The sequence below is a fragment of the Stegastes partitus genome, unplaced genomic scaffold (genome assembly GCF_000690725.1).
Source record: "Stegastes partitus isolate 25-593 unplaced genomic scaffold, Stegastes_partitus-1.0.2 Scaffold2466, whole genome shotgun sequence".
Lineage (NCBI taxonomy): Eukaryota > Metazoa > Chordata > Actinopteri > Pomacentridae > Stegastes > Stegastes partitus.
Genome location: NW_007580197.1, coordinates 36,494 through 47,460, shown reverse-complemented (window position 1 = coordinate 47,460; position 10,967 = coordinate 36,494). Strand labels below are relative to the sequence as shown.

The 10,967-nt window shown below is 40.8% G+C and overlaps 1 protein-coding gene across 1 annotated transcript in view; it reads left to right on the top strand.

Annotated features, from left to right (window-relative positions):
• The first annotated feature begins 3,469 nt into the window (after positions 1–3,469).
• LOC103375100 (adenylate cyclase type 5-like) overlaps positions 3,470–10,967 on the top strand; it is a 38,339-nt gene continuing 30,841 nt past the window's right edge. The window contains exons 1-3 of the mRNA XM_008305304.1: positions 3,470–3,513; positions 4,601–4,712; positions 10,258–10,385. Coding sequence (XP_008303526.1) covers positions 3,470–3,513; positions 4,601–4,712; positions 10,258–10,385 — 284 coding nt within the window. The remainder of the gene's footprint in view (positions 3,514–4,600; positions 4,713–10,257; positions 10,386–10,967) is intronic.

Here is a 10,967-nt window from a genome sequence, read left to right as displayed (position 1 = left end):
TTAATGTTGTGGCTGATCAGTATTTTTTCTAAACGGTTTTATCTGTAATTGAATCTTGACATTTGACACAATCAGGAGAAGTTTTCCAAAGCAAGTACATTTTCGTCAGGGACTTTTCCTCAGTTTCCACCCTACTCTGTCAGGCTGCCTTACTGCTGAAACAAGCAAATCCCTACATTTTTAAAGGGAGCCTATATAATTTTGAGTAGATGCATCCATTAAAAGATCAACCCACTAAAAGGTTTTATCTCATCAGTCTTTGGACCATAGGCTAATGCTTTTTTTTTTGGTTTACGTGTACCTGACATTACTGATAGATTTTCCCTGAATTTTGGAGTCTTTTTTGCTTGTACACTTAATTAAGTGCTTGGTTTCAAGTTACAAAATGGAATTTGCTGATTTAGGTAACCCATCTAAGTTGCAATCGTTTCTTGATGTGTTGGGTTGACATAATATTGTTGCTGATTGCATCAACTTGATACAATGTGTCATTTAAACGGAAATTTTATTAGTTGACTTAAAACTAAATTCCAACTAAGGTAGCCCTAATGAAATATCTAGTTTTGTAACACACATTGATTTGTTAGCAAAACTCAGTGCCTTGCTCCAGTATGGCATTCCACTGAAATTTCCTCACAGGGTGTACAATGTATGCCAGGAACCCTTTTTATTGGGTGTCCACATTTTTAAACCCACAAAGTAAATGCTTTAGGTTTCTGTTCTAGCTCAGCTTGTTGACTCTAAGCATGTAAAAATTCGATGTACTGATATATTTCTAATGCACCTTAGGGATAAAATTGATCATTTAAAGAGGCAGTTTTAAAACTTTAGAACACTGTGAGGATTGAAAGTGAGCAAAATGAAGCAGTCTCTCATTTCTAGTCCCTATACCATCCTCCCTCTTCGATCACCACTGCTTCCACCCAGCAGACAAACCTGTTTCTGAGCTTAGAGACATCGGTCAAGTGTCTGGTTTCACTCGACCTCCCATGCAACAGCTCACAGAAAGCAATCAATTATTCTCAGAAATGTGTACCCCAGATTGGGGACTCTTAATCCTCTTCAGCTCAAGAACCAAATTGAGTAAATTTAGGCGTTTTGATGCCCGGGTTCATTAGAACATGTTCGTGCTCTTGACATGTGAGGAGCACAGAGAAGAGGACCGTGAAAAAAAAACCCCGGCAGCAGCACTTGGACAAAATTTATGTCATGTATCCACCAGACAAACCTCTAAACACTTGCTCATCCTGTGCAGAAATACTGTACAAACATGTCCTCTTGGCTGTGTAACAGGCACCTACCCTGTGAGATTCATGTGAGCTTGTTTGGTCTGAAACATTGGCTTATTTATAGCTTCCTCTTCTCCTCTGGGGGTCTGACTCAGAATGGCGCTTCTACATAGTCAGGAAACTGCAATATCTGGCTTTAGAAACTCACAGAAGGATGACGCTGCCCGGCTGAGGTGTTCTTATGCAGCTTGACATCAGATTGCTCTACTAATTTGACATATGTGAATGTAATGTGAGAGCATTGTGAAAGGAGCAAAGAGAAAATTAAATGTAGCGACAACCACTCTTTACCTCGTAGGATGTTTGGTATATTGCGTGTATATAATATGAAATGTGCTGAACAGTGAATAGTTGAGCTAATAATTGTTCATACTGTTGCAGAATTTTGACTTTTAATGATTTTTTTTGGCTGTACATGACTTGAAATGCCAAAAAAAACAACATATAAGATACATTTTGAGATAGTAATGAAAAATTTGAATGATTTCTATGTATATTTTTACATTTTTAGCAATAATGTCATGTCCAAAATTCTTCATACCCACTGAAACTGTCACAAATTTTTGAGACAGTGCAGGTTCTTTACCACTACCTCAGGGGTCTCAAACTCAACTTACCTGCAGGCCGCTGGAACAGAGTCTGGATGAGGCTGGGCCGCATCACGTATTCCACAAAAAAGGGTTTCAAGTATTCCAAAAAAAATACAACTGATCCAATCTTCTCAATCTTTATTAATAACAATTCTGAACATAAAAGGTTCCTCAGAACATAGGCTTCTCTTACCTACTCCTCGCTACCAGAGACCCGGCAGCGCTTCCTCTTACACAGCTGAGCCACATTTGGCTTGAGGGAGAAAGCAATTGAGACCCTCAGTATGGCTTCAGGGTGCTCATCAGTAAGTTTGGATCTGTACTTCGACTTATTAAAGTTCATGGTGGAGAATAGACAGAAAAAAACAAACCAAAAAAACAGCAGATTTGCACTGGGTGACAGGATATATTGTCTGTCCACTCAGTGACACTCCCAAATCATGTTTCAAGTGACTAACATGGCTGTCACGAGCCTGAGCTATGGTAGCCCACAAGTGATAAAAAAATATAAAACGCCCAGAGCAATGATTCGCGCGCGCGTGTGTGAGAAAAATGCGTGGGCCGCACTAACACTAAACTTTGATGTCAAGTAGGGGGCCACAAAATTGGCCCGCGGGCCACCAGTTTGAGACCCTTGCTCTACCGTGAGAACAGCCAATGCAATAGTTCTCTTGTCCGTTACTAGTCAATTGCAAGTCATGGCTAAAACCGAAGACCTAAGTGAGCTGCTGTATGGGGTCCATCACTGAGAGATAGGTGGACACTGTAGTTGATCACAAGATGGGGAAAATGTATAAAGTTAAGTGTTTTCCAGTGTTATTGACCACAATGCCAAGAATAATCTAGAAGTACAAAGAGTTCCACAGTGTGGAGTCTCAAATCCAAAGGTGATGCTTGACTTTTCCAAGAATTTTATCGCTAGAGGCCAATAAGAGTCCAGGGACCACCACCAAGACTGTCCTGATTAGTTTGAGCAATTCTAGTAACTAACATTGACAAACCAGCACAAGACTGGTGTCCATGGACACGACCAAGGAGGACTCCACTTCACCAAGACATTCAGACAAAGACAAAGAAGAAAGCGTTTGGTCATTATTTCTGTGGTTGGATGAGATGAAAATGGACTTGTTTGGATGTGGCTTTCGTTTGACTGGAGGAAGAAGAAGCATTCAACCCCAAGAACATCATCCCTATACGGTCAAGCGCAAAAGTGGGATTGCAATGCTTGAGGGGTGCTTTTCAGCCAGTGGACCAGGCAATCCCGTTGAAACACAAGGCATAGTTATTATCCATTCTGGCTTTGACTAATGTACTTCATCACATGTTGGATGCCAGGAGGAAATCAGTGGCCAGAGAATAAATATGCTCATTGAAGAAACGAATGTCTAGCGTGAGATGCGACTTTGTGTGACGGTGAGTTATGCTGTTTCTCAGAAGAACTCGAGCCCTTCAGGACGAGCTTTCTCGTGGGTTTTTGTATCTGCGAGTGTGCAAGAGACCAAAGCGAATGTCTCCCACAGCTAATGCTGAGTCTATTACTGCCTCTACCTGCCAGCCTGGCCCCTTTGTCCTTGTTTCTTTCAGAGAGAAATGATTCAGCCTGGTGAGATCATCGGCCCTGCTGTTGTGCCAGTGTCAGTATTGTAATGAAAATGCCTCAATCACAAAAAGGCCTTTGCTGTATCAGTTTACCGTGTTCCCAGCTAACTTTTTTTTTTTTTTTTTTTACAAGCGCACAGTAGCTCCAAATGTCTCACACACACTCTCACTCTCTCACACTCTCTTTGCCCAGACCTCATTAGTACAAAATGCTGCATCAAGTACTTTTAAACAGCAGATTACAGGCGTTTTATTACATTTACACATGACTGTACAAAGCCGCCTCAATCACAGTCTCACACCTCTCTCCTCCATCAGTGGCTCCGAGGTACATCTTGACCAGAGTTGTTCAATCTCTCACCTCTACCTCGCTCTCAGCTCTCTCTTTTTGCTGTGTACCAGCACACTGATAGAGCAAACAAGGAGTTGCAGAGATGTTTCAGGATAAACTATTGTCAAGGTGTTGGTTACAGTAAAGGAGTATGTCACTTTTTTCTCTTCTTCTGTCCAGAGTTGGTGCAGGGAGTTGATTCTTAGTTGCCCTTTGACTCTGACTTTGTGTTCCAACAAACATAATCGATTTGATTCACATGTGGGGAGGCAGTGAGGGATCCTTTTGTTGTTGCAGTGTTGGCAAGCTGGAAAAAAATGCAATAAAGCCTTTCTCTGGGCTACATGTACACGAATGTGTGCAGGGTTTTCTCAACTTTTATGGCTTTCTTTTGTGTAGACCATTTCTTTTATACAGAAGAACAGAGCAGACTTAAATCAACCAATCAACTTGCAAGGCGCTAGTTGAGAATAGTTTCGGCCCCTTTATGAGTATCAACAAGCTATGATTACCCACAATCCCCTCTGCTGTGTATCTTCAGAGAAACATAATTCCAGCCTAAGTCAAACTTTCCATGGATAAATCCCCGTGTTTAAGTTTATTGGGATGTCAAAAAAAAAGTAGCTAGAGATGCCCTGTGCGGCATTTATGAGCACCAGGCAAAAAGCAGTTTGCAGGGGAAAAGACTGCAGTACAGAGCAAAATGGGAATTTCACACTGGAATAAATAAAGGAACCGTTCTGAATAAAGAATGCTGAATTATGTCTCTTTTTGCCTTTGTGTCTCTGCAGCATCCTTTTTGCAGACATCGAGGGTTTCACCAGTCTGGCGTCCCAGTGCACAGCGCAGGAGTTGGTGATGACTCTCAATGAACTTTTCGCCCGCTTTGACAAGCTGGCAGCGGTAAGGATGCAATCGTATGCACACATACATGATGTCCACAAAGTGTGCTCATGTTTTTATCCTAAGAGCTTCAGTAGAAAGCAGCTGAACTTATCTCATTATTTGTTTTTTTTAGTTTCACATCTCATCCAAAAGTCCCAGATATATATATTATCATCCCAAAAGTTATGGCTGATGGCTTATTGAATGAGTGGTTGTAAAAGTGCCAAGTCAGGGATGGCTCAAGATGCTGATGGTGGTGAAACTGTCTGAAACTGTATTATAAGTACCTGATAATTGGTGTTGTGGACCCCCTTCTCAGCCCACTGCATTCACCTTTGACTGAGGCTCTTAGGATTATCATTGATGGCAGAGAATCTAGAAAGCCATGTTGCTTACATTTGATTAATTTTTTATATGTTATATGTATTTTTCAATAATGTGTGCTACGAGTTTTTACCTACATACAGTGGAGTATATAGTACAGTCGTGACTCGATACTCCAACCCCTAACAATCCGAAAACTTTGCTATCTAACAGGTTTTTAGGGAAAACGAATAGAACCCATTAAAAATAGCCTTCACATACCGACAGCCTTGGATTCCAACTCTGACGTGACATTCTATGCCACAAATAAGGATAACGGTGTATTATCTGACTTAACAATTTGACAGATTGGCGACGTTTGGACTGTAGGATTTAATGGTCAATTCAGATTTTTTTGTGAAAAATTTCTTGTGAGTTCGTTCACATTTCCAATTAAATGCGACTTGTATGTGATCTGCTGTGTGAACTTCATACGACCCAAAAGTGTCTCGCATGCGCAGAAGAGGACACTTTTGGGTTGTATGAAGTTGGTTGGTAATGATGGAGCATATCTTGCCTGCCACTCCCCTGCCACCGCCGCCACCACCACATTGTACACGTTCCGGCCACTTCCACCCCGGGGGTGTGCCCGACGGGGTGGAAGTGGCCAGAGCGTGCACAATCGCACCGGTCAATTAGGCGTGAAATCCAGCGATGTGTAGTGTTCTATCAATACACTAGCTATTATAACAACTATAAACAATAAATATGAACAACAAATTACCCTTCAAGCATCAAGCCCTCCTTGTATCTCGACCTCCATCTTGACAATCCAACAGCCTTGCTATCTGACATAAAAGAAGGTTTTACATTTAATGTCGGATTCTCGAGTCACGACTGTACTTACAAAAATGTACCAATTCCAACGTGGTGTTCGGTTTTTAAGTGTAACTCCAGCAAAGCCTGACTTGTTCAGGCAGGATCCTGTGTTCCTCTGGGTGTTGCTTAAGAAAGCGTTCTCCGCTATATTTATGTGCGACATTACTTTGAGGTCAGACAAGTCTGATTCCATTTCTATTTTTTTATTTTTCTTCCTCCTGATGACTGTGAAAGATGTAAATAACTCCATTATTAAGGATGACTCACTTCAGTAACACATTAAGAGACTGACTGAACATCCTGTACAAGATAATGGGTCGACAGGAAGGCTGTGAGATCTAAAGGGTCACAATTCACCTTTTACTGCAGTCTGGTGTTTATTTAATCTACCTGAGTGTGCGATATGTCTATAGAGATGCATGTAGATTGTGCAGGTAAGTGTTGTGCAGAGCTGCTGGGCCTTTTGTCTCATCATTATACCAGTTTGAACAACCTGATGTTGTGGTCTTAGTGTAACGGTGGCGTTTTTATCCATTGGTGCATGATTTTACTGGTTCAGTGTCTGGCGTCACTAAATTGCATGTTCACATGAAACCATGACACTATAAACTGGCAAAAGACTAGTTAGGAGGGCTTAAACTTCAAGGACTGGAGGAGTTCAGACTCTGAAGCTTGAGGAGCAGTAGAGGAAGTAACAGGAGGAGCAGGAGCTGCATGGCAAATAGGACCTGCAGGAGTCTGATATTTATACTATCTCAAGTGTCTGAATATCTGATGTATTATTGAAATGCTGCTGCTGTAGTGCTGAATAATCCATGACTTAGTTCTTATCTTGCAGGAGAATAATCAGCATAATATTTTAAGTACATGTTGACTGAGGAGGTGCTGAGACAATCATCAGACAAATCATGAAGAACAAATCCAACGCTGCTGCCACCAGGGATCAGAGCGTCCCATTAAAAATGAATGGAGCTTTCAGAGTGAAGCGGTTGCCTTCATGCAGCCAGTGTGGACAAAGTCTCACAGACAAGAGACTGAATACTGATCATTTACTACAAATCTCATTGTCCTTTCTGTTCAAACCCAACAGTTGTGGGATTTTTTACACTGAACAAATGACAAAACTGGAAAATATGAGGTTTAAAGTAGACTCGTGTACAAAATGAAACAATCCTGTGTAAAGTCTGTGTAATTACAACCCATGAAAAGAACTTATGAAACATAACAACTGGAAGGAAAAAAGACTGCGTGAAGCAGGCAGAGAAATATGAGCCTGTAAGGTGGTGTGTGAGGCTCGTGGGTCGTGGTGACCTGGCAAGCTAAAAATGCAGACCTCAGCTGAATTTGACATTAAAAGACTTTGGTGTTAGGTGTTGGATGGAGACAGCACAAAGAATTAAGGGAAGGATGGTGGGACAAAAGATAACGGCGATGAGCAGCAGGTGTATAACGAGGACAGAAGACAGGAGGCTGCTTTGGAACTGGCCTGCTGGCTTTTATTAAAAAAGGAAGTATTTGAAAACTTGCCACAATTTAGATCAGATACTCCCAGATATGAATACATCCAGACATAATGGTGGCAAAAATGTTCTGATCAGTGTTTTAAAAAAGAATGGGTTGTCGTTGCACAGTAGAAGGAGGAAAGTTTGGGAGGAGTTTGGCAGAAGTATATAAGAAGGTGTTATGCATTGTTTAGTTGGTTAAAATCTCTAGAGTTTGGTCATGTTTGTTCTTAGAGCTTCTGTAATGAATAAACATTGTTCACATCAGACTTTGAGATCTGTCTGAAAACTTTTTCGTAAGAACTTTTGAGGACACCAATAGTTTATCCACAAGCGTTACACAATGCTACCTGATCATCCCACAGCCAGCAGATTGAGTCAAAACACAACCAAATTGTGAGATCTTTTATAAACAATGAAGAATATTGCACATGAGGCCTCCCCATGTCACAGGCTGAGGTCTAATTAAGGAGCATTTATTAAATTGGATGAGCCTGGCCTTTGAGAAAAAATTCTACTGTGCAATTTTTTTTTTTTACTTTGGGATTTAGTCATAATGTTTTACTATACTAGAATTTTACCCCCTTCAGGCTTCTATAGACAATCAGAGGAGGAATAATGATACTTTGGCTGAGCCAGTCCATGACTGTAAACATATGCAAGCTGCTGAGCAAGAGGACAAGTTTGCTTTTTAGGGGTTACAAGACAATAAGATTAGGAAGTGGTGATTGAAAAGCTCAGTTTTCTTGTGAGATCATCAGAGGAAGGCTAAGACAGAGGAAGAAAAGATGCATTTTAATGTAACTTGGCTTATTGTGTGAGCGGACTGTCGTCTTTATTTGGTCCTTATTTCAGTGTAGTTATTGAATTTAAAAACTACAGATTAAATTCTAGTTCGCGGGCATCTTAAAGGCAGCTGAGATGCAGTTAAAATATGTGATCCAGAGTTATTTTGAAAATAAATTTGCACAGAGTTTCAGTGTTTGAAGAGCACATTTCAAATATCTGTTTTGGATCTGCCATCAGTGTCCTGCAGCCCTGCATTTGTTTGTACATTGTTGTCTATTATCTGACCTTCATCAGCAGCACATTCATGAATATTCATCATTTTCTTCTTATCCAGAAAGCGCCGTTGTTTGTCCAGCTAACTCTCAATGTATGTCATTTGTTTATGAAAGGTGAAATGATATGCTAATCAATATTTATAAGCGAATCGGGGCATAATGGCATTATAAAACTTTTATGTCTGTGCCAGATGTACCTTGTACCAACACACACACACACACACACACACACACACACACACACACACACCTACACACACACACACACACTCACACACACACACACACTTTCTCCCTCTGTGCTCCGAACACAGTGGCTCTATTTTCCCAGAGCCATGTGCTGCAGAGACACTCAGGTGGTCATCATGAGACACAATATTCTCCCGAGCACTGAGGAGCCGCACACACACACACACACACACACACACACACACAGAACATGTTATGGTTGTCCTACACACTGCTAGGAGATAATTGAGATCTAAGGCAAACGTGTAAAATCTATGCAACGATCCAGTTGTTGTTGCAATCTGTGTCCAAGTAAGAGTTTTGAAGCTGCAAATACTGAATCTTCTCTCCGCAGTTTGAAGGTTAGAGGATTAAAAAAAATCTCTCTCTTACTTTTAGTGGCATCTTTATAGGCTTCAGTGCTCTTGGAGAAACAAGTGTGTTCAAATGCCGGCTCACTTCATTGTAAAGTTCATATTAAAATAAGATAATCCTTGTATTAATTTTACAGTGGGAAAATTTGCAGAGTTACAGCAGCAAAGGGGTTCGTACTACAACATAGGGAGCATCAGCAAATAGATAAATAAACATGAAATATGCATCAGTGCTGTTGATAATGTGCAGATTCTGCTATATGTAGAAATTTGTGATAGTGCACAGATTCCTCTGAATGTGAAATATAATGTAGTTTCACAAAAACATTGTTCTTGCACCAGGTCCTCCTATGCGTAAAAAACGCTGACATTGCACAGATTCTTCTAGAATGCACAAAGTGATTTGTTTTGTTTTGTTGTTGTTCCAAAAATGTTTTTAGATCATCCTCAGGTAATATGCATCCCTCCAAACTGATGTCAATCTGCACGTGACCAGACTTTAAAAAAAAACAGGGACTTTCTGGGACCAAAGGCAAACTCATAATGTGTTTTCAGAAAACATCTTTGTGGGTAAAACTGTAGAAATTTAACCAGAAAATGCCACTTACTCTATTTTTATGTTTGATTATGTGGATGGTTATTTTATTACAAGAGCAAAAAATACCTTCCATGAGCACATCATCTCTTAGGTGGAAAAATAAATGGCAGCATAATAAATCCTGATTTCTGGTTAGAAAGGAGACTCTTTACAATACATTCTGAGGCTATTATTGGGTGCAGTGGCAGGGAAAAAGATTTTGACTTGCAGTCATTTTGCTGTTTGTTTCAGTTGTGACATTTGCCTTTTAGAAGTTTAGCTTCTGTATTAGGTCTGTATTTACAGACTCTGCACTCTGATGTTGTGACTGCAGCTCTGAGTGTTTAGCTGTGTGTGTAGCTGAACTTTTGAATTCTGTCATAAAATGAAACGTGAAAAGAAGAAACAGTAAAATGGATCCAGTTAAATCACCACAATGTTGTTTGTTTTTGAAGGGTTGGGTTGAAAGAGTTGGTTTGTAGAAGACATGTTGGTTTCAGTGCATACAGTAGTCCTTCCTGCACACGGTACACTGGCACACGCATGACTGGGAAAATCCCGCCACCCAAAAGAAATGTAAAAGTGAAGTCAATTTAAACCCACCACGAAGTTGTTCTGTTCTGTTTACTGTGACAGGAGAATCACTGTCTGCGGATCAAGATCCTGGGCGACTGCTACTACTGCGTGTCGGGGCTGCCGGAGGCGAGGGCCGACCACGCCCACTGCTGTGTGGAGATGGGGCTGGACATGATAGAGGCCATCTCGTAAGTTGCCCCCCAAGTTAAAATATACCCATAACTATGTCATATATACCTACAACCATATCTGGTTAATATGTTTGTCAAATTAAAATTTCTGAATTTAGAAATGGTAATGGAAACTCTTGTCTCTAGTTTGAATCAGACATTAAGTGTTTGTGTTCTTGGGACAAAGTCAAACACATTTTTAGTGAATGTTGGACTCTGCCAAGGTTGTCTCTGATCCAGTTGGTAATATTCATGCATGGGATCTCAAGGTGCAGCCTGGGCGAGGACTGTGTCCACTTTGGGAACCTCAGAGTTGCTTTATGCAGATGAAGTGGTTCTGTTTGCAGCTGCATACAGTTCCATCAAAGGTTCTGGTTTCCTGCCAGAAACTGGAGGATTGCTCCCTCTGGGTTGAGGGGAGTTGTTGCCCGAAGGGAAGGAGATTATTTCTATTTCTATTTTGGCATCTTGATTACGAGTGATGGGAAAATGGAGCATGAGAAGTACAAATGGACTGAAGTAGTGTCAGCAGTAATTTGTTGTGCCAGACTGCTGGTGAAGAGGGCAGAACTCTCGATTTACCAGTTGATCTTCGTTTCA